This window comes from Lasiodiplodia theobromae, assembly GCF_012971845.1.
Source record: "Lasiodiplodia theobromae strain AM2As chromosome Unknown scaffold_6, whole genome shotgun sequence".
Lineage (NCBI taxonomy): Eukaryota > Fungi > Ascomycota > Dothideomycetes > Botryosphaeriales > Botryosphaeriaceae > Lasiodiplodia > Lasiodiplodia theobromae.
The window spans coordinates 372,844-395,238 of NW_023336552.1; the positions used below are offsets into that span (position 1 = coordinate 372,844).

The 22,395-nt window shown below is 57.7% G+C and overlaps 7 protein-coding genes across 7 annotated transcripts; 6 read left to right on the forward strand and 1 right to left on the reverse strand.

The window, feature by feature from the left end:
• Positions 1-449: 449 nt before the first annotated feature.
• LTHEOB_2379 (Prefoldin subunit 4) lies at positions 450-3,121 on the forward strand (the record flags this gene model as incomplete). The annotated part of the gene is made up of 5 exons (XM_035511184.1): positions 450-654; positions 708-1,990; positions 2,588-2,719; positions 2,784-2,851; positions 2,929-3,121. The coding sequence occupies 5 exons, from the start codon at positions 450-452 to the stop codon at positions 3,119-3,121; spliced, it is 1,881 nt and encodes a 626-aa protein (XP_035364088.1).
• Positions 3,122-3,991: 870 nt separating this feature from the next.
• LTHEOB_2380 (MFS transporter) lies at positions 3,992-6,635 on the forward strand (the record flags this gene model as incomplete). The annotated part of the gene is made up of 7 exons (XM_035511186.1): positions 3,992-4,082; positions 4,143-4,336; positions 4,712-5,061; positions 5,212-5,651; positions 5,739-5,786; positions 5,851-6,123; positions 6,313-6,635. The coding sequence occupies 7 exons, from the start codon at positions 3,992-3,994 to the stop codon at positions 6,633-6,635; spliced, it is 1,719 nt and encodes a 572-aa protein (XP_035364089.1).
• An 865-nt stretch (positions 6,636-7,500) lies between these two features.
• On the forward strand, positions 7,501-9,296 carry LTHEOB_2381 (Gaba permease; the record flags this gene model as incomplete). Its single annotated transcript, XM_035511187.1, has 4 exons — positions 7,501-7,591; positions 7,642-8,715; positions 8,764-9,064; positions 9,137-9,296. 4 exons carry the CDS (start codon positions 7,501-7,503, stop codon positions 9,294-9,296), a joined length of 1,626 nt encoding a protein of 541 aa, XP_035364090.1.
• A 233-nt stretch (positions 9,297-9,529) lies between these two features.
• On the forward strand, positions 9,530-10,870 carry LTHEOB_2382 (uncharacterized protein; the record flags this gene model as incomplete). The annotated part of the gene is made up of 1 exon (XM_035511188.1): positions 9,530-10,870. One exon carries the CDS (start codon positions 9,530-9,532, stop codon positions 10,868-10,870), a length of 1,341 nt encoding a protein of 446 aa, XP_035364091.1.
• A 626-nt stretch (positions 10,871-11,496) lies between these two features.
• On the reverse strand, positions 11,497-12,318 carry LTHEOB_2383 (uncharacterized protein; the record flags this gene model as incomplete). The annotated part of the gene is made up of 1 exon (XM_035511189.1): positions 11,497-12,318. The coding sequence occupies one exon, from the start codon at positions 12,316-12,318 to the stop codon at positions 11,497-11,499; it is 822 nt and encodes a 273-aa protein (XP_035364092.1).
• Positions 12,319-14,384: 2,066 nt separating this feature from the next.
• Positions 14,385-15,836, forward strand: LTHEOB_2384 (uncharacterized protein; the record flags this gene model as incomplete). The annotated part of the gene is made up of 3 exons (XM_035511190.1): positions 14,385-15,181; positions 15,268-15,390; positions 15,461-15,836. 3 exons carry the CDS (start codon positions 14,385-14,387, stop codon positions 15,834-15,836), a joined length of 1,296 nt encoding a protein of 431 aa, XP_035364093.1.
• Positions 15,837-19,645: 3,809 nt separating this feature from the next.
• On the forward strand, positions 19,646-21,484 carry LTHEOB_2385 (Ferric reductase; the record flags this gene model as incomplete). Its single annotated transcript, XM_035511191.1, has 1 exon — positions 19,646-21,484. The coding sequence occupies one exon, from the start codon at positions 19,646-19,648 to the stop codon at positions 21,482-21,484; it is 1,839 nt and encodes a 612-aa protein (XP_035364094.1).
• Between the last annotated feature and the right edge of the window lie 911 nt (positions 21,485-22,395).

Sequence of the window (22,395 nt, forward strand, 5' to 3'; positions counted from 1 at the left end):
CACCGATGCATGCTGGTTCAACCTATCTGGAAAAAGAGCCGTGTGCTTCTCTTGGCACTAATTATATTGGGGCAGTCGCAGCTTTGAACTCATACAACCGACACCCCATGGTCGCTCTATCTCTTGAGCGATTTCCCCAATGCTTGCGCAACATCGCCGCATGCGACAGCCGAGGCAGATCGCCCGGCTGGCTCCCGTGGCTCCGGAAGATCAGCATCATGAGCGCCATGCCAAACAGGCTTTAGAAGCCCACACATGGCTTACTTCCCGTTTTAGGAGACCATCCATATCCTGCTCAACTGGACTTCGAGATGTTGCGTGATGTCTTACCAATCGAGCAGAAGGTTCTGGGACCATGATATGCATGAACAAAGTTCGAACCTGAGAGATGGTCGCTCTTTCTCTCAAGAAGAGTGGTGGCACTTTCCCATTTGACTTCAAGCTCACCCATGCTCAAAACGCAGCGCCCAATCACCTCCTCTGTCCAAAACAAAGCTTCATCTTTCAAGGCCATGGCAAGGATTCTCTGGCCGCCCGCCATTCAGGATAAAGTCTATCCTTTTGCAGGGTCCACCTTGGTCTTGGTGGGACGCCTAAAGCTGACTCACGTCATAATCTGCACTGTCTTAACTACGGCCTTCTTCATTGTCGCAGGTAAGATCGGTTCATCGTATGGCGTGCAGCTCGCTGACATGCCCATCATCAAGTCCTGAGGCCTGAAGGCCTCAAGAACGAGCTCCCAATCTCCGATGCCTCCGACCTCTTGGACATCCAGGGCGCTTCACCCTCCGTTCCTCTCCACCTCCGCCCGCTAGAGCCTATCCGCATCGCAAAGGCGAACCGATTCGACAACCGCTATGAGTTTGAGCGCCACCTCGGCCGAAGCCGTGAGGGTAGCACCATGCTTTACAGAGACATGTACACAGGCACGCAAGTGTTGGTAAAGTCGTACTCCCACCACGCCAACGCACCAATGGAGCCAGCATGGGCGGACCTCTTCTGCCACGAGCTGACCACCTGGCCCACGGAAATACCCGCCACGCTTCTCCTCGCCGGCCTCGAAAAAGTAAGCAGTAACCGCCGCCACAGCGCCCACGGCAACCTCACGCGCCAAAGCCACCGGCACGCCTCGTTCCAACCCGGCGGCCTCGTGCCAGCGCTCGACTACTTCGTCGCCCTGGAGCCCGTCTTCTCCTCGTCTTCCCTCTTCGCGCTCCTCCTGCGCCCCGTCTTTCCGTCCTGGACCACGCCGCGCTGGACGCTCGTCACGCCCTGGCGCGCCGGCAGCCTCGACTACTTCGCCGCTGTCCTCAAAAAATCCGGCGGCAATTTCTCTCCGGCCCAACTGGACGCGTTGCATCGCCCCGTGTTCGCCGGCCTCGTGTCTTCTCTTGCCGAGCTCCATGCAAAGGGCTACTGCCACAACAACGTCAAGTCTGCCAACATCTTTGTTGACAAGGACGACGATGGCGGCGGCGATCAATGGCTCCTCAGTGGCCTCGGGCAGGTCCGACATGTCGCCGGCCACCGCTCAGACCTGGCGTCTGGACAGCGCTTCTGGACGGTGGGTGCATGGGCGCGGGGCCGGAGAAGCCGGTGGGAAGCGGATTGCCGGCTGGATGACGTGAGGCTGGCGTTGAAGAGCTACATGTCCTTCCTGCGTGCTGCGAGCAGTGACGAGTTGTCATTCGATGGCGATTTATATGCCATGCGTGCCACTTGGAGTAGACTGTACTGGGATTTCGTGAAGGCGCCTGTGCCGGCGGAGGAATTGGTAGATGCGATGAGCGGAGAGAGGTACATGACTGGTGCTGATGATGAGATGGGGGATGATGGAAGGGTGATGCTGATGATGGATGAGAAGAAGGAGGAGGCCTTGCGGCTGGCGGTGGACATGGAATTGGCGTGGACGAATGTGGATGGGACGTGGAGTTGGGAAGGATGGTGGAGGTGGTGGAAGCTCGGGGGGTTGTGGCAGAGGTTTGATCAAGTATGAGGGGGGATTGCGGTGATGGCGACAATAATGCTGGTGAGCGGTTATGTTTACTTGGAGTACGACGCAAGCATTTTCTAGAGACGGCGCGGGCGTTGAGGGTTTGAAGGTTGCAAGTTTCGACACGACTTCCTGCCGCGCTGAAGTGCCGCATACGATTGTTACGTCAGCGTGTTGCAGTAATGGATATAAATACCTACTCGTACCCGTGATTCTTTTCAGTAAGCTTGCATGGAGTTAGAATAGGCTATTAAGCTTTCCTAGGGGGTGAGGTCAGGCGTAATATAGCCTCACGAGAGTGGAGGGTGGTAATGCGAATAGAAAAGTCGCGGCCGGAGCAGACGGCGCGAAAAGGTCAGAAGGCGCGCAAATCCTGTGCTGCACCGCCAACGCAAACGTAGACGGGAAACCAATCACGTCGCCTCACCTCTTCCTTCTGACAACGCATATTCCTCCACGTATCTCACTTTGAGACGCAGCCAGTCAAAGATGAACCGCCGCATGGTGCGTTTTTTTCCTATCGTGACCCCCGCATGTTAGGGGGCGGGCAGCCGATGAGGGGCACACATCGCTAACGCGCCCGCAACATCACAGCTCTCGCGCGAAGACGAGGCCACGGCCGGCGAGGAGGTGCAGGTGCGGCGCGAGGACCAGGACAAGATCAACAAATTCAGTCGGCTGCACCAGCGCGAGAAGGTGCTGGAGGAGGAGCTGAAGGCCAAGCAGGTACGTCACCAACATCGTGTTTTTTGGGCGTCAATCCGGCTGACTGTGCGGCGGGATGTTGCAGAAAGACAAGGAAGATCTCGAGGAAGTTTCGACGGAACTGGAGCTCGTGGACGAGGATGACAAGGTGCCGTACGTGCTGCTCTCTCTATTTGCTCCGTCAAAAACACATTCCAGGTTGGTAGCTCACTCGTCACGTGACTTTGCAGGTACAAGGTCGGCGACTCGTTCATGTCGCTGCCGCAGCCCGAAGTGCTGGAGCTGCTGAGCGAGTCGACGGAGAGGATCGACAAGGACGTCACGGCGCTGGAGGAGCAGCTGAGCGGAGTGCGCGACGAGATGGAGGAGCTGAAGGTTGCCCTGTACGCGCGCTTTGGGCGCAGCATCAACCTCGAGACGTAGACGAGCTAGCATCTTCTGCCAAGGACGGCTGCGGAAGGATCGTATCTGCAGCGCCGGAAAGGGAAAATCGGCCTTTGGCGAGAAGTCAAATCGAAAGTAAATCTGGTCTCGCTTGTCCGATGTCGCTGCCAATGCTTGAGCCTCATTGCACCGCCAGGCTCACACAACATATCCGTCAGCGCAGCAATAATATCAGCTTCACGGGTTGCTGCAGCCGCGTAAGGCGCGGGGAACAGGCACCCCCGCTCTGTCGCCGGCAATTACTCAGCGAGACCAGCGGGGTGTTTGGTTAGCTGCCGTCATAGCCGGCTCCCGCAATCGGCGCCGCTTCCCCATCCAGGCAGGAGCGCGTGTCATCAGGGCGGCACCCATTCGCGCGTCGGCGTCTGGCGTTGCAGAAGATCGTCCTCTCTAAGCTCCATCGCGTCCTACGAGCCATGCCCAGGCCCTGCAACGAGCCGCTGCCGCCGCCTCCAGAACTTTGTCTTGCTCCTGGTGCATGCGGCAGTGCAGCTGCATGCCTCTCTAATCTCCCGCCGGCTCGTACAGTAACAGAGCCGAGCATCAACCCGAGGTGCTGGATGATCGGGTCATAGGTTGACCGCCAGTCGTACGTCTGCAGCAGCACGCTACGCTTCGCCATCCATTGTTTTGCCTCGCCTTTTTATCACGCAAACCTTGTGCTCCGATGTCGACGCTCTGCTCCCTCCCTTCAGTCCCTCTCTTTACCCCCCCTCTTAAATAGCCGAAGCCCTGTTCCCCCAACAGATTCTCCTGCTGTGAACTCTTTGCCCTCGTTGTCCCCAGGCGTTTATCAGTTTCCCTTCTTGATGCCTACCAGTAGAAGCTTTCTCAAGAGATCTGCCCCAGATGTCCAGCCCTGCACCCCACAACCGGCTTCCCAGTCGTGATGCCGATAACGGCATCGTCGCCCACACTGCTCACTCACACTCCCCGCACCGTACGTTGACTTGATGCTTTTCCTCTTTCTCCCGCCTGCGTCCGACTGAGCGTACACTAGTTCACCTCCCACATGCTCCCTCAAGGCAGGTCGAAATCGATGCCCGCGATGTACAAGACCAACTCGATATCGAGGATATGGACCACAAGTCTGGCTGTTCTACGCCAGCTGACGGAAGCGACGGCGGCTCCATAGAGAGGAGGATAATTTCCTTCGAGAAGAACGACCCAGAAGATCCGACGCAGTGGCCTTGGGTAAGTCATCGAGCCGAGCTTGCCGCTCGTCTATGCTTTCCTTCTCCCTTGTCAACTTCTTTTCCCCCGAAGCATCGGGAAGATTGGATTTTGCGATGATAAGATGGGAGGGGGTGTCTTGTGATGGCTGTTGGGTCCTTGATGCGCCTCGTACGCCTACCAGAACCAACCTCGACGAGTCTGTATTCGTGACTCCGTGCTGTGTCAGCGTCGATGTGAAGACTCTGTCAAGTGCATGTTTTGAGAAGCAGAGGCCATCAGGATGCAACAGCCCCTTGCCCCAAACAAAAACACAAGGGGAAAGCGAAACCTCAGCCACCATTTTCAACTCTCCCTTCCCAGCAATCCCGAACAATCCATTAACGAACGTTCCAGAGAAAGAAAGCCCTCCCCCTCATCTCCATGATTGCGTGCGTCATGAACAGCACCATATCATCGTCCCTCGCTGCCGGAGCCTCGAAGCAGATTTCCAGTCACTTCCACGTTACCAACCAAGCGCAGCTCGTCCTGCCGACGTCCATTTTCCTGGTCGGCTACGTGGTCGGGCCGCTCATCTTCGGTCCAATGTCAGAGTGGTACGGCCGCAAGCACATCATGATAGTTGCCTTTGCCATGTTCACCATCTTCTCGATGGCCTGCGCGCTGGCGGATACCTTTGCCGCACTGGTGGTGTTCAGGCTGCTGGTGGGCATCCCGGGGAGTTGTGCGATCAGCGTCACTGGAGGGTGAGTGTGTTGCATGCCTTCCTCGAGTCTTGGTCTTCCGTGTGGGGAGTCCAGTTCTTAGGACGGGAGCCACCAAAATGCTTTATTATTATGGGGTTTATGAAGGATACCGTTTTGACTGACCGTTCCGATCTGCTCCCCGAATTGCAGCATCATCGCCGACATCTACAACGAGCCCACTTCCCGCGGGCGAGCCATGGCCCTGTTCATGGCCACGACGACCTTCGGCCCGCTGATCGGCCCCGTCGCCTCGGGCTTCATCTCGGTCATCAGCTGGCGCTGGGCCTTCTGGCTCGGCCTGATCATCGCCGGCGTGGCGTGGGTGCCGCTGCTCGCGACGCCCGAGACGTACGCGCCCGTCATCCTCAAGCAGCGCGCCAAGCGGCTGCGCAAGGAGACGGGCGACGCCAACATCTTCGCGCCCATCGAGCTGGAGCCGCGCGACCTGCGGCACGTGGCGACGGTGGTGCTGACGAGGCCGATCCGCATGATGCTGTTCGAGTGGATCGTGCTGTTTTCGTGCTTGTACCTGGCGTTCGTCTACGCTGTGTTTTACATGTTCTTCCAGGCGTATCCGCTCATGTATGGAGGTTAGTCTTCTCCTCCTCTTCCAAATTTCTACGCGCCATCTGCCCCCCCTTTTCCGAAGTAGACACCAAACTCACGCAGCATGGCAGGCACATACGGCTTCAACGCCGGCGAAGTCGGACTGGCTTTCCTTCCGAGTAAGTCCCAACCTCCATGACCATGCTCACCGTGATCTCTCCACTGACTTCAACAAAACTAAAGTCGGTCTGGGCGCCCTCATCGCCGCCTCCATGTATCTCTGGTACGACGCATTCCTGGCGCGGGCCCGCGCGCGCAAGGCGGCGTGGACGCGCAGCGAGGAGGCGCGGCGGCTGCCGTTGGCGTGCGTGGCCGGGCCGTTCATCGTCGTCTCGTTCTTCTGGGTGGGCTGGACGGCACGCCCGGAGGTGCACTGGGCGGTGCCCGTGTTTGCGGGTGTGCCGTTCGGCGTGGGGTACTTGCTGTGCTTCATGGCAATTTTGAATTATTTGGTTGGTGAGTGTGCCCCTTTTTTTCTTCTCATATGCTCTTGCTTCGTACTTCACACCTATCTCTCTTTCCCTTTTATTTTCATCAATATTGCACATGGTTTTCCCCATCTTCTTCTGCTTTCCCAGTCTCTTGGCCTTGTCTCCTTTTTACCCGAGACCTGAAAACATATACTTACACACGAGGGAACATCAGATGCCTACGAGATCTTCGCCGCCTCAGCCATGGCAGCGGCTGGCACGTCGAGGAGCATCTTCGGGGCGGTGCTGCCGTTCGCAGCACGGCCCATGTACGAGCGGCTGGGCATCGACTGGGCGTGCAGCCTCCTGGGCTTCGTCATGCTGGGCCTGTGTGCCATTCCGTTCGTGTTCTGGCGATTCGGCGACGAGATCAGGGCGAACAGCGCGTTCTGCAATGAGTTGAAGCAAAGAAGGAAGCAGCAGGAGCAGGAGGATGGATTAGATGAAGAGCTGCCGGAGGCTGGGCGTGAGGATGAGGAGAAGCGGGTGGGTTCGTAGAGACTCTGGAAACAATTGGGTGGATGGGGATCAATTGGACTGACGTGAGATGAGTTTCGGTAGGTTTGAAAACTTGAGCAATGATGGGACGACAACGCATGGCTAAAAGAGCATCCATTGGGATAGTCTGGATCAGATAGAAACGGCGAGCATTAATTTGCATGGTCCAGGGAGTATGGTAAGATTGATTCACTTATTGGCTCACGAGTTGTAGAATAGAATGAGACGAGACAAGTTTCACGTGGTGTGCACTAGGGAGGAGATGTGGCTAACCGAAGCGAGATGGTCGACGCGGGCGGAGACGCCACCACGCTAGGCCGGGGTCTCGTGCGGAGAAGGCGGTACTACTGATAAGCTGTACACACCTGTACGTCCGCCCTATCTTGTTCAATCTCTCCATCGCTCTCCTCGACGGCCAATCAGGAGCGTTGGGCCGGCTGTCCCCGAGCAGATGGCTGGGGTTATGTGTCAGGGCACAGTGCGGCGCTCGGAGCTGCATTCGCATGCCCACGGTGCTACAACCAGACGTGGTATGCGCATGCGACAGCCCACGCTGCCAATCTCTCTACTTTGCCCTTTTTTGAGCTTGAAGAAGCTTGGCTGCGGTACAAATTGGCCGCGGCGCTGCTAGCCAAACGACCATTGCCGGCTGTGGTCGCACGTTATCTGACCTCAGCAGCGCTTATCGTTTTCTGTCTCATCAGCCCTGTGCGCCCGTGAAAGCTGGACGGGGACGCGTTTGTTTGATAGCGGCCCTGAACCCGAAGGTGGGGAGGTGACACGGCCTGTCCCTACTTAAATTATACCAGGGATACGCCCAACCTACCTGCACTTGACACCTCTTCTTTGCTTCCGACCCAACGCAATGGGTGACTCAATGCCGGATAAGGAACGACGGGCGTCATCCGTGGCCGTGGCCGAGGGGCTGGCCAGCAGCGAAGATGCCGCGGTCCTGGGTACGTAATCTCCTGCGCCTGCAGAAAGTCGGCTAATGCGATCGACACAGCGAGCCTTGGATACAAGCAGGAGCTGCGGCGTAACTTCACGCTCATCGAGGTGTTTGGCATTGCCTTCTCCATCATGGGCCTGCTGCCGTCCATCGCCAGCACGCTGGCCTACAGCATCCCCGCCGGGCCAGCAGGCCTCGTGTGGGGGTGGTTTCTGGCTTCCATGTTCATCTTCGTAGTCGGGCTGGCCATGGCTGATCTAGGCAGCGCAATGCCGACGTCAGGTGGTTTGTACTGGTGGACGCACTACTTCGCGTCGCCCAAGACGCGTAACGCGCTCAGCTTCCTGGTCGGGTACAGCAACACGCTCGGGCTCGTCGGAGGACTGTGTTCGATCGACTACGGCTTCTCGCTGATGCTGCTGTCGGTCGTGGTCATCGCGCGAGACGGCAACTGGGAGCCGTCCAATGGCGTCATCTATGCCGTTTTCCTGGGCTGCGTGCTGTGCCACGGCGTGCTGGCCTCGACGCTGTCCAAGATCATGGGCAAGCTGCAGACCGTCTTCGTTGCCGCCAACTTTGTGCTCATCCTCGCCACCATCATCGCCCTGCCCATCGGCCGTGCCGGCCAGCGCAACGACGCGAGCTACATCTTCACCGAGACGTCGAACCTGACGACATGGCCGACGGGGTGGGCCTTCATGTTGTCCTGGCTCTCGCCTATCTGGACTATCGGCGCCTTCGACTCGTGCGTTCACATGAGCGAGGAGGCGGCCAATGCAACCAAAGCCGTGCCGTACGGCATCCTCATGTCCATCGGCAGCTGCTGGCTCTTCGGGTGGATCATCTGCATCGTGCTCGCCGCGTGCATGAGCCAAGATCTCGATAGCCTCGTTAGCTCGCCCTTCGGCCAGCCCATGGCGCAAATCTACTACGACGCGCTGGGAAAGAAGGGGGCGCTCGGGTTCATGACGCTCATGTTCGTTGTGCAGTTCCTCATGGGCCTGTCCATCACTGTCGCCGCGTCGCGCCAGTCGTGGGCCTTCTCGCGTGACGGGGCGCTGCCCTTCTCGAGCTTTTTCCGCCCCATCAGCAAGACCTTCGGCTACATTCCGCTGCGCGCCGTCTGGGGCTGTGTTTTGCTGGCGGCGCTGCTGGGTTTGCTGACCCTCATAGGCTCAGCGGCGGCGTCGGCCGTCTTCTCGCTCGCTGTCGCGGCCAACAACCTCGCGTGGGGCACGCCCATCTTCTGCCGCCTCGTATGGGGCCAGAAGAAGTTCAAGCCTGGCCCCTTTTACACGGGGAAGCTGAGCGCGCCGCTGGGGTGGCTGGCCATCGTGTTTTTGATCTTTGGCATCTTCTTGTCCATGTTCCCGACGGGCGGGCCCCACCCGACGGCGGATGAGATGAACTATACCGTCGTGGTGAACAGCATTGTCTGGCTGGGCAGTTTGGCGTATTATTTTGTGGATGCGCGGAAGTGGTAAGTTGCGTTCCTGTGCCCAGTGTCCAGGTCGAGCGGGAGCTAACGGATATTTTTCTCTTGCGATAATAGGTTCACGGGGCCGAAGATGACGCTGGATGCTGACGCGCTCTCGGAGACGCAGCAGGAGGCACTGAGAGAGGAAGGACTAGAGATTGAAGGAATCGAGCCGGGGAACAGCAGCGGAGCGGAGAATGGCAGGGATGAGGAGAATGTGGCTCCCAAGAAATAGCTGTCTCATTGGGAAGGCAAGGCTAGGCTGCAGTGGTAGCTCTTCACCGTTGTGCTACCCCGCAACGGGCAGCGATCGGCGGCAAGGGCTTATGTATACGGCTGTTTCTTCTCGCCTAAGCGGCCAACCTCACTCCTTCCGTAAATAGACCTCAACATTGCTCGAGCTCACCGTGCATGTCTGCTTCCGCGTCTCGGGCGAATGTCGAACTCTCTTGCGCTCCCCCATCACACATGGCCTCGAAGCGACAGCGTTATCTGTACCGGCCCTTGTACCGCGGGGTCATAAGGCCTCTGGGCTACTGCCTGCTGACCCCGCTGGTTCTGGTGCTGGTTGCCGTCGATATCTGTCGCGAGTGCTGCTGCGCCTCAGCCCGGGACCGAGGCACCTATTACCGCTCACCTTTGGAAGCGCAGCGCGAGTTCGAGGAGTTGTGCGAAAGGCTGGAGAAGGACTATACCCCGCGGCCGCTTCTTGCCGAGGAGCGTCCTAGGCCGCTCACCAGCTGCGGTGGCGACGGGAATGATGGCGATGAGAAGACGGAGAAGAGTTCAGCAGCGCTCCCGCAAGACCAATCTCCCTTCTTCACCAAGCTGCCCGCCGAGCTGCGTTTGCGCATCTATCACGAAATTCTCGGGGGGAAAGTAATCCACCTATTACTCCAACCAGGGCGCGTCGGCCACGTCGTCTGCAGCGGCGACAGCAGCATCGTGCGCACCGCCGGCGACCCGGACCGCCGCTGCATCGCGGCCTACATGGCCCCGCGCGAGAGGCAGCTCCACCAACAACAGCTGGACCGCCAGAACCTCGCGGCCAACGTCGCCGAGCTGCCGCACCGCCCGCACAGCTGCCCAGCGCCGCTCCTCGTCGACGACTCGGTCTACCGCGTCTACAGCACCCACCACCGCGCCCACGACTCGCACCCGCGCCTCCTCTCCAACCCCACCTGCAGCATGCACCGCCCCCACTCCCTCCTGCCCAGCTCCCTGCTCCCCCGCCACCACTCGCACCTCTCGTCGGGCCTCGCCTTCCTGCTGACCTGCCGCCGCGCCTACCGCGAGGCCGTCGACGTCCTCTACGCCGCCAACGTCTTCGACGCAAACCACCCCCAGACCCTCGTCCTGTTCGCCCGCACCCTGCTGCCCCACCGCCTCGCCGCCATCCGCGAGCTGCAGGTGCGCTGGAGCTGGCGCCTGCGCGAGCGCGCCAACGCCCGCGCCCCGCACTTGTGGTGGGAGCAGCTATGGCGCGAGGTCGTGGGAGGTGGTCGCATGAGCGGGCTGCGCGCTGTGTGGCTGAGTCTGGAGCTGGGCAGCCGCTTCGTGGGCAGCGGCCATGGCGGTGACGAGGAGGAGGACGAGGCGGCCCTGGCCGAAGAGGAGGGGCTGCTGATGCCCGTGGCTGACTGTTTGAGGGGCTTGAAGAAGTTCGAGGTCGCAGTGGAGCTGGAAAGCCTGCATGGGGCACTGCGCTGCGACGCCCATCGCCCTTCGGATTTGAGGAATCGTCTTCAAGGCATCGTATGTGCGCCGCCTGGAAAGTCGCAAGAGCTGCGTGCTTCAGTGACCTGTTGATGTGTGTGGTATGTGAAACGATTGAGGAGAGAGGAATTCTTCTAAGCTGCGCTGGACTGAATGACCCCCCTGATTGCTCCTTTCATTTCTTTCTGTGCATAATTGATTTTAACTATGGGAGTTGGGGGCAGGTCTGCTCTGAGTACATTTGGGGTGGGTAGCATCGATGGACAAAGGCTTATCGAAAGTAATAGGAAAGCAGGTTTGCTACGGAGTCTTTCGGCGGACAGCTTTGCTTTGGCTTGTAATAGCCTTCTTTCGAAGACCCCCTCTCCCTTTCTTTTTTCTTCTTCTTTTTCTTAGAAGTGCTGTCTAGAAGTTGGCCATCCGGGATGCCTTCTTCTACTCTCGATAGCCCTTTTTGCAAAAGCAGCCACTCTCATAGTCCCTTCGAAAGAAGGAGACTGCACCAAGGCCGATATATCAGCGCCTCCCCTCCGTGTATCTGAGTCTTAGTCTATTGAAACGTCAAAATAGCATCAGTACCCCCGAGTCTCCACAGGCCAAAGAAGGAACAACAGAAGTGAACATCAATACTTGACGACGTCAAAATGACAGTGGCGTGGCGACCTAGGCCAAGCAGTAGCCTTGCCCTCTCATTGTAGGGCCCCGTCCATTTCGTAGGCTCAAGTGCGAGGCCGAAAGACGAAGTTGGTGTTGCTGACGCTTCCTTCGCGGCTAGACTGGGATGCGCTGTCATCCTCGGGGCTGAAAGCAACAAGCTCGACAGTGGGTCTAGAGCTGCCCCCAACCTTGTTGCCATCCTTGACTTCCTTCGCCTGGTTATTGCCCTCCTCGGAATCAACGGCAGCAGTGTAGACCTGGGTATCCTCATTACCATTAGAAGTAGAAGCAGTAGTCGCAGCAGTCTCGGTCTCAGAGTCCTCGTTAATCGCAGCGGCGCGCCTGGTAATTTCCTTGCAGTCAGCGATGAACTTAGCCTCCGCGGCAGCTTCGGCATCCTCGGCTGCCTTAGCAGCATCCTTAACCTCCTTCTGTGCCTTGTCCGGACAAGCGCGCTGCTTCTTGGTGGGCGAAGTGGACGAGGTGGACGTGGCAGTTCCGCTGAAGCTTGTAGTAGACATGGTTGCGAAGTTGTGCGCGACATTGCGAGTGTTCCCGGCCTTCCTAATATTGGACAAATGGGTCTTGGGAGCGTCGAAGTCGTGGTCATTGCCAACGCCGGCGCAGATGGTGTCGTTGTCGTAGTCCTGGTCGTTGTCTTCGATGTCAGCCATGTTGCCAACTTCGTTCAGACAGTTTCCCCATTCACTGTCGTCCTTGAGAATTGGGGAGGATGCGTTGTCCTTGTGCTTCCTGTTCTTCTTGTTCTCCTTTCCCGTATCAGTGCTGGCGCGAGAGCGCTTTTTGCCACGGTCGGTGCCAGAGGCGACCTTCAGACGCTTGGTTGGAGTAGGGGAGGAGCTGATGCTGTCGGGATCGGTCATTGTGAACGGACAGCGTTGTAGATGGAGAAGAGGATTGACAGAGAGAAGCGAGTCAAGAATATGCGAGGGCTAAACCGTCGAGTAGGTATCATGCTAGTGCTCAGTGAGTAAACTCTTCGACCTGCGCTGCGTAGGAGGAGGTAGAAAAGAAAGAGGTGGTCGTCTACGAAAATACAGTGGTCCATGCGCCAAAGAAGACAGCAGTCTATGCCGGCGCAGCTGTTGTACGGCCAACTCAGAGCCCGCACAATGCCATTCGCGCCAGAATCTTCCAGCCACATTAGGCATTCACACTTAATGGTCTGCGACAGTTCATCCGCCGAATTTGCCCTTTGAAAGCTCTTGCTGGAATACCTGATACCCGCATGGAAGAATCTCAGACGACGGACGGAGCTTCCACGCCTACCCGCTAATCTGGACGAGTGTGGCCTGCTACTGCTACACTATCGGTGTCGTAGATACATCAATTGTGTGTGAAATATCAGCGAACCATGTGGTTGCTTGTCGCTTCGGGCGCCTGCATACTCCTATTTGCCGGCGATCTACGTCTCTGCAAAACAAACAACATACTACGGCAACCAGATTAAGACTCGCCTGGGTATATAGATAATCGACAGAGCGAGGCAGCCTCTTCAGTCACTCTCGGTTCAGGGAGCTGCGCCACTTACTCGGATTCCAATACGGCTAAAGACACTATATCTAAAGAGCCGACGCGATCAAAATCGCAAACAGGATGGCCAAGGTTATTCCTAGTCAAGTGGCGTTGTCCTTGGCGGTGGTGCAAGAAAGCGATGCCAAGCTCTGGGCTTTGAGGTACACAATCTGGCACCGTACTACTGACGCCCACAGACTGGTCAGTACAGCGACAACTTCAAACTGCCATTCAAGGACTATCTAGAGTGCAGAGTCTCCTTCTCTTCTCTTCTTATAATGACAAGTTCTTATGGAAAACTGATCATATGGTCGAGAGACTAAGCGATGGTCCGTTGTGCTGCGCCTGCAATGCGGGCCGTGAAATGGACAAGCACGAGCCACCATGATGACCTGGGCTACTAGAGTTGCATGCGGCCAGTGACGATGCTGTGGCGCTTCTTTGGGATTCGGCATTCCATGTGCGTTGTAGTAGCGCACGTGTAGACTATCTTGATGCTGCCTCCAAAAACCACGACCACTCCGCCCTCCGCAGCGCACCTCGTCAGCCCCAACAACATCGACGTTCCATAGTGCGCGAAGTACGGCTTCGTTTGAACTGCGCGTGGCGCATCTTAAAAAATCGACATTCAACCCCGAACCGCCGCTTGCGACTCCCCCACCGCGAGTGCGCATTCAGCAAATCCTGGGACACGACTGCACCAGCACTACGTGACAGGGAACGTCTACACATGCGCCGAGCCCTCTGGTACCAACAGTGCGCGGAATCCCTTGTGGTACTATCGTGCTATCGCTCATAGCATCGTCGCCGTACCAGCATCACTGAGCACACGGTCCTGAACACGACACTGCTCCATCGACTCAGCGCAGCAACCCCTTCTCCCTCGAGGTCTCGCCCCAGAACAACGCGGTTTCACGCCGTTGAAACCCCCTTTATCCCTCCCCTTGGGCTGTCAGGTAAGTTTGTTGAAGGGCGTGTGGAATATCTGGAAACTATCTGATCCGCACCCGCGATATCTCCACGCAAGACACTTCCAAACTCTACAACACTGGGCCAGCATGGACACTAATGCAGGAGTAGGGTCGCTGAAGAAGCTTGCAAGCCGCTAATGCGAATGAAAGCTGCCAACTTTATTCCCCTATTCCTCGCCGGTTCTCTCTGGTGCCTTACCTTCGTCTGTCTAGCTTTCATAGCTTTTCGCACCGTGCAGATCGTCCTTAAGAAGCTTGCAACCAGCTTTACCCACCTCATCAGGCCATTTTCTCGCAGGCCCCGTCAAGAGCCAGATTCGGACATTGACATTGAGCTTCAAGAGCTGCCTCGGGCCACACTTGAAGGCTACTCTGAGGCGTCCAGGCCAGCTAATAGTGATAAAAGCAATCTCCAAGAACCTCTGCCATTACCCTACTCTACAATGGCGAACAACCAAGCTTCATCCGTCATCCCGTACCGCATGCCGTGGAATGACGATGAAGAAGAAGACGACGACCTCGGCATCACACCCTTCTCCCGCTTACCTCCTCCGCTCCTGCGCGAGTCACGTGCGGCACAGCAAGCGCCTCTACGCCGCATAGCCAACAGCAGGCCCGTCGTAGGCAGCAGCAGGCTCTTCATGAGCAAGAACAAACCCCGCTTGACGGAGACGACGGACGTTATGGGTACGGGCATGGGCATGGGTACGACCAGCCGCGATGGCGCGGGTAGCGAAGAAGAGACCACCAGTCTTTGGCTCACCAGCCCTCTCTGCCCCCCCAAGTCTTACCACATGTACCACATTGCTCGTTCCTTGCCCCTATCTTCTCCCAAGTACCGCTGCGAGGCCCTGTTCAGCCCGCCGGAGGCCGAAGCCGCTTGCAACGAGCTGCTAGATGTAGTTCTAGCAGAACTAAGGAGGCAAGAGCTGCCTAATGAAGGTAAAAAGAGAAGCGTCCGTAAGCTCCTGTTAGAGAAGACCTGCTTTGGCACGGCTGGCGAGGATGATGGAGAAGCCAGCGCGAGTGGTTCTGAGCGCCGAGGATGGAGGCCGCTGACTCGTCGCGGTGGTGGCAAGGAGGAGCAGACCAAAGTGGTGAAGAATACGATTGTGGGCGAGGAAATCGTCGTGGGCGGAGAGCTTGGTGTGGGCCCGCTGGAGGCGGTCGCGAAGTTGATCCTAGAGGACGTGGGTCTGTTCATGAAGGGTGCTGGTGAGGGTGGTGAGGAATGGAGGCTGTGAGTTTACTTCCCCCTTTCTATGCTTTACAACAGGCTTTTGTATGACACACTGAGACTTTTCTAACCGCTATCAAACCTACCAGTGTCGCAGGCGCCGCCCTTTTCCCCTCCGGCTGGCGTCTACTCGACCGCATTGGTCAGCCGGGCCATTATGACTGTGGATTTTCGCTGCCATTGCGTGGAGGAGAGGTTATCATCGACACATTGTAAGCTTACTCTTTAGCAAGGCTTTCATAATACTACCATGACCTACCTGTTCTTCTAACAGTTTTGCAGCACTCGTTACTTCATTCACATCGCAAGGCGCCCCCTATACGATTCCGATACGATCGACGAGAAGGCGCAGCATATTGCCAAGATGCTTTTCGTCCAGATACCCAAGGACTTCTTCTGCGGCGAAGTAGAGGCCGAGCTCGAGCGAATCGTTATCCGCAAGGAGCGGAACAGCATGCGGCGTCTTCCGAAGTCCAACGCCATGGCCGTCGCAGTGCGCACGACGGTCCAGCCTCTCATATCGATGAGCGATAGTGACCTAGATGAGCTGGAGTGCGAGATGGACGGCTGGTCGGAGCAGACCGCAGATGCGAGGGGCCACTTCTTCTGGGGCAAGCCGTTGAGGTCGTACATAGCGGCGAGGCGTATGAATAGGTAGAGGGAGCGTACGACACGGTGGGAGGATGAGATGATCAGAGGATCCTTCTCTTTCTTGAGCAAAAAAAAAAAAAAAACAAATCCACACTAACCATCGGCTGCGGGAGGGGACTGTATCAATATGATCTTTTTCCTTTTGGCTGTTCTACCTGTCGTTTTCTCGTTGATTTACCTGTCTCCAAACGCTTAGACGATCCCACGCAATTGCGCACATGTCATGGGTAGCTGAAGCTATCGTCCGGACGTAAATGTCGAATTAATAATTATACATATACGTCCGGACGATGGCTTCAACTACCCATGTATGTCGATATTCGTTAAAAAAAAACGAGAGAAAAGGGCACATGTCATAAAAATTCCACATTCACGTCCGGACGATAGTTTCAACTACCCACATATGATTTTTTTTTTTTAATTCAGAGCTGGGGCATTGTTACGGTATGTTCTAGAGCCCTAGTGATTAGCCGTGCCTCCACTTGGATGCCCGTTCGCTCAATGTCTGCCATGCCCCCTATCATCGTCATGTGGAGAACAGCAGTTTGCAAGCTATCCTCCAGTGTTGCCGGACTGCCGATTGAGTGTTGGCGCCCAGCATTAGGGAGGTGGCGCGGTCAGCAGCTTAAGCGACGTGGGACTGCCCCAAGAATGGTGGCGTTGAGGTTGTCGAGTACATACAATCACTAATTTGGTGTCGCAGATGCCACCAACGCCACGGACGGGGGATGTGCTCGTATCTGGCGTGGAAGCGAGCGTTCATGGACCTCTTGACCCATCAAAAAGCCATGGCGAGGAAGCGGGTAAGTCGGCGTTGTTGTCGTTGGGGACTCGTCTACCTATTTCTCAGGAGTGGGTCAAATCAATCTCGCAGTACGCGATACGGTCGTCCTCGTCCACCAGCGCGCATCCGTGCCCCTCGTTAACCTTTTCGGGGCGCCGATTATTTATGGTCGGCAATGAGAGTGGAAAAAGGGAACATTGGTCCAATATCAGGATACTTGGCATGAGGGATAGGTTCACAAGGAGACAGCAGAGTTTCACTTGAATGCAAAGGCACGACTTGGCGACTTATTTCCGCGGAAACAGGGCGATGTGGGGATGCTTGTTTCTGCAGGCGGTCCTTGCCGGCGGTAAGTATTGATAGGTAGGCGCTGGCTCTCGGATGAGTAAACGGCCTCGCATACGGAACAAGGCTCTGCGATAGATCCGAATGTTCGGAAGCAAGGCCGGCGTCGGCCGAACGTCTGAAACGTGGTTGAGGCGGCTAGGATAAGCCAGGCAACGCAGCGGGGGGAAGGTGTGCAGAAAACCGGTTCTACATGCGTACGGAGTACAGATGGTCGTAAGAACAGAGGATAAGGGATAGCATGGGAGCAACGGAAGCCTTAACCGGTCGAGGGAGGATCGCTGGGGCTGATCTAGTCTTTTGACTGACTTTCACACCACCTCCACGTGGACGTGCTGAGCGCATCGGCAATCGTGCCCTCGGTTGTCACGGAGAGGGAAGCTTGGCAGGCTCTGTTGTCTTCGGGCCAGGATTGGCAGAGGACGTCGCCAATATTGCAATATCGTTGGAGTTGTTTGGCTCGGAAGCACCCGAAAAACTGAGACACAGAGCCCCCAAGCGATCCGCATGGGCGATCGAAACGGGCTTGGCCCGGCGAAGCGAGAGTGCATCTAATTTTAAACCTAGCTGCCAATTCATGCAGCCTTGTATGTCTGCCTTATCATTGAGGATGCCACGGTGCCTCCTCCGTTGGTGGACAGAAGGTGGGGAGATGCCGCGGACGTCATTTCTGCAGATAGCCCAGGTAGGCAAAAACAAGTGGCGATGAGACAGCGGGCGGTGTGCTTCTGGCTTGGGCGTTTCTGAGCGGTGTGGTGTCGCAGGCGAGGCCCAAGCGGTGGCTGGATGGCGGAGGGCGCTCCGCCCGCCGTTGGCGGCGTGCAGCGTCAAGACACGAGCAGAGTTGAGGAGCAAGGTCGAACGTCTGAAGATGCAGCGTGGTTCGCGCGGGGCGCGAAGGAGGGTGGTTACCGTGGGACGGGAAATTGCAGCATGAACAGGTGGGTTGAAGAATGCCGGAGTTGCTGGGGAGGCTCAACCACGGGTCCAGCCTTCTGCAAGTCAACATGATGAGCGTTGCTGGAGCAAAGCGGGCGGCAAGAGCCGCTACGCACGTACTCATGTCGAGGATTAAAAGAGCGTGGGGATTGGTGGAGCGAGGAAACCGCCGAAAGAAGCACTCGGAGTAGCCAAGACGGGTCTTCTCTGCGTCTCATTTGGCAAGCGACGGGGATCAGACCGAGGCGCGCCGCGAGTGCAGCGGAAACAGCAGCAGGCGACGAGCTGGGCGGACGGGCTGGCGGACGGCGGGCGGAGAGAGGGCACGGCGTTTCGGAAGGCGAGTGTGCACGCGGGTCCACAGCCCGCTTCCTCATCCAGCGCGCCGGCCGTACAGCCGTCGCACATAAATGCAATTGCCGATAAGAGAGATGACGCTCGCGCTGCCTGCCACGGCGGGAAGGCCGGGTCTGCGCTGCTCTGGGCCGGGGCGGGGGCGCTGTCGCGGCGCTGTCACGGCGGATAGAGTTGTTTCGTAGCAAGGCTTGTCACGGGAGGTGGGCGTGGCATTGCGGCGCGGGGAGGCATGCTGGAGCTGAGGTGCGCTGGATCGACGCAGGGGGGCGGGCCAGGAACGGAAGTTTTTTCGGCGGCGCGTTTCATGCGGGCACGCGTGCCCGGCGCGCGCGGTCTGGCCGGCAGCTGGTCGGGAGGGTGGCGGGCAGGCGACTGGTTCAGCGGAGGCAGCTAGCGGACGGTGAAGTGCGGCGCATGGTGTTTTTGTCGGGCGGCGCGAAGACCAAGCTCGTGGCTGGGGCGCGGGCTTGCAGGGGCGGCGCTGAATGGCTGCGTTCCTCGCGGGCGCAGGAACAGCGTGCGGCGGTTTCAGGGCAACGCCCGCTCGGGAAGCGATAGGCTGCCGCTGCCCGCCCAGGCCTACCATCGCGGCGGCGCCGCGGGCGATCTCTTTTGCCAGCGTCCTCTTCCAGAAGCCGCATGGCGTGAGTGCCGCCGTCAGCGCACGGTCGGGAGACGGTGGTACGACAAGGGGAGTCCATGAAACCCACACTCGCAGCTGCTGTGGCGCGGCGTCAAGGCGCGCGGGTTTGGCCGGCTGATTGGCTGCGGCTTCTCCGCGCAGAGCCTGCGTCCATAAACATCCACGTCCGCCCTCCTTTCCCCTCCTGTTCGGCCTCTCCTCCAGACCCGGTGCCTCGTTTTCTCTTCGTTTCTGAAACTTTACACCCTCGTTGTCACGACACCACGCTCTTTTGCGCACCACACGCCGGCCGCTGGTGACTCCCTGCTTCCAATAGCTCCGCCCCTGGACTTGACATCACTCGACGATCGCAATCCCCGTCTTGGATCATATCTCAGCTGTCAATCCCCGCCGGCCAAGCCAAGCTTCACGCCGACTACCCCGACAGCTCACTCTCACCTGACGACGCGCGACACCTGAACAACACCATTGTTCGCCAACAATAGCATTGTTATGCCTTTGAATAGACATAGATAGCCTCCCCGCCAACATCCGAAACTCTAAGCCCCCAGCCTTTCCACCCCCCAAACCTTCATTTTGCTAGCCAGCGCCCGGTGCGCTCTGATTCACGCATTCATTTCCCGGACCCAGAACCTCAGGAGCTCGACAACCACGACTGCGACACGATCCGACGCGTAGCCACGAGTTCCGGGTTCCTTTGTCCCTTTGCAAACAGTTTCCCCAGCAACAACCAGCATCGCCTGGAGCCATGCACTCTTGGACTGCCGCCGTCAAGCGCGGCCTCAGCGATGTCGTCGACACCGACAAGGACCCCTTCGCCTTCTCCCATGGCCTCACCGGCGTCGACCAGACCGGCAACTTTCTGTGGGTCGACGTGCTGCTGGGCACCTTTGGCGGTATCCTCGGCCTCACTCTGATCCTTCGCGTCTGCCACATGTACAATTCCCACCTGCGCCATGTCTCGACTATGGGCACCGCCCACAGGCAGGTCTACTGGCGCCACAACCAGACCAACATCGTTCCCTGGCTCAAGAAGCACGTCATCTACGCCCCGCTCTGGAAGAAGCGACACAATGAGGAAATCCGCCTGTCTTCTGCCATCAGCATTGGCACCCTCCCCTCGCGCTTCCACATGATGCTTCTCCTCAGCTACGGCGCCAGCAACCTCGCCTACTGCCTCTGCCTTCCGTGGTCCCGCGAGGAGTCCGCCTCGGTTGTCGCCGCCCTGCGTGGCAGATCCGGCACCCTCGCCGCCCTCAACCTCATCCCCACCATCCTGTTCGCCCTGCGCAACAACCCGTTGATCTGGATGCTCCACGTGAGCTACGACACCTTCAACCTGCTGCACCGCTGGGCCGCCCGTATCGTCATCATCGAGACCATCGTCCACACGCTGTGCTGGATGATCAACACCTACAACGCCGGAAAATGGGAGGGTGTGGCCAACGTGCTTGCAACTGAGCCTTCGTATGCTTGGGGAATGCTGGGCACTGCCGCTTTCACCTTCCTTGGCATTCAGGCCTGGTCGCCCCTGCGTCACGCCTTCTACGAGACCTTCATCAACTTCCATCGCGTGGGCGTTGCCTTGGGCCTCGTCGGTGCCTGGGTGCACATTGACATCCACGCGCTTCCCCAGCTTCCCTGGATGAAGTTCATGCTCGCCATGTGGATCTGCGAGTGGCTTTGGCGTACGTGGAGGTGCGCCAAGTACAACGTCAGCTTGCGCCGTGGCATGTCCAAGGTTACCATCGAGGCTCTCCCCAACGACGCCTGCCGTGTGACCGTCGACCTTGTGCGCACCTGGAACCACCGCCCCGGCTCGCACGTCCACCTGTACGTGCCGTCCCTCTCCGGCTGGGCTTCGCATCCCTTCTCTGTTGCTTGGGCCAGCCAGCACCACCACTCCATGCCGGCATCCGTCGAGGATGAGAAGCTCGGCCTGCCCACGACCAACCCCGCCTTCGACCTCACCAGGCCCAACCAGAGGATGCGCAGCATCTCGCTGGTCTGCCGCGCGCGTGAAGGTTTCACCCGCAAGATGTACGACCGCGCCAAGGCGCAGCCAATGGGCGTGCTTTCCACTTACGGCATGATCGAGGGTCCCTACGGCGGCCACGAGTCGCTCGACAGCTATGGTACCTGTATCCTCTTCGCCGCCGGTGTCGGCATCACGCATCAAACCTCGTTTGTCCGCCACCTTGTTGCCGGCTACCACGGCGGCACCGTTGCGGCGCGCAAGGTGGTGCTGGTGTGGAGTATCCCCAACACCGAGTGCCTGGAGTGGGTGCGCCCCTGGATGGATGAGATCCTGCGCATGCCGGGCCGCCGCGAGGTGCTCAAGATCCTCCTTTTCATCACCAGGCCCAAGAACCACGCCGAGATCAACAGCACGTCGGGGTCCGTCCAGATGTTCCCTGGCCGCTGCGACGTTCAGACCATCATCGACCGCGAAATCGCCGAGCGCGTCGGCGCCGTCGCCGTCACCGTTTGTGGTGCCGGTGCTTTCTCCGACGGTGTGAGGACGGCAGTGCGCTCGAGGGTGGATGAGGGCAGTATCGACTTCATCGAGGAGGCGTTTACGTACTAAGGGAGAGAGTAAGAAAGAAGACAAAGCTCTTTTCTAGCAGCCCGCTGATGAGGAATGACGATTTGATGTTTCCTTTTTGCAAAAAGCGTGGAGGCAGCACTTCAACGAGTACGTGAGCGCGCATTGGGGACGTTCCTGCCCGCTCGATGGTGGATGTTGATAATTGGGAGAAGATGTTGAAAGAGGTCACCTTGGACCTCGACATTTTTGGAGAGAATAGAGGCGGGAAAGAAAAATTACTTCGTTGTGCTGATACAGTCTGTAAATAACTTTTTTTTCTTCTTGGGATTTTCCTGCTCATCTTCTTTTCACTTCTTCTTGAGAACTCAGTGGTTGCAGGCACGTCTCTGCTTTGCTCCCAGGTTCTCGGCCCCACTTTCTCCGTACGTTTTTCTTGATACACTTTATACACACCTTCCCACCTCATATTGCATGGCGCGGCGTTACAGCATCCTCAGTTTTTTTCTTGCGTTTTTGTTTCCTTTTGTTTTTTTTGGATTTCAGAGCGTAGCATACCCATTTAACAGCGCAGAGCAGCCTATCTGCTCAAGAGAGATGCCTTCTAGAGGTAAAGGCTCGAGGATTTTCCTCGCACTTCGCCTTAAAAACAGCTATAAAGAATCAAGCTTCTAGCATTCAGTTGCTCTGCAAAGAAACCAAACAAGAGCCGGCCCCCACGTGAAACCCCGACGGTAGCTCCGTTTTGTGGAGTGTTTGATCCCACAGAGTTGGGTGAAACTTTGTTGTTTAAGATTTTCCGCCAGTAGTCTTGGCCAGATCGCTGAAGTCGAGACACTTGGAGACGGAAGGGCTGAAATCAGGCGCCCCATCCAGGGCATGTGCTCATTTGACCACGGTATGATTGGCCGCTGAGCACATCTAAATGAGGCACACGGTCTGCCAATGAGAAT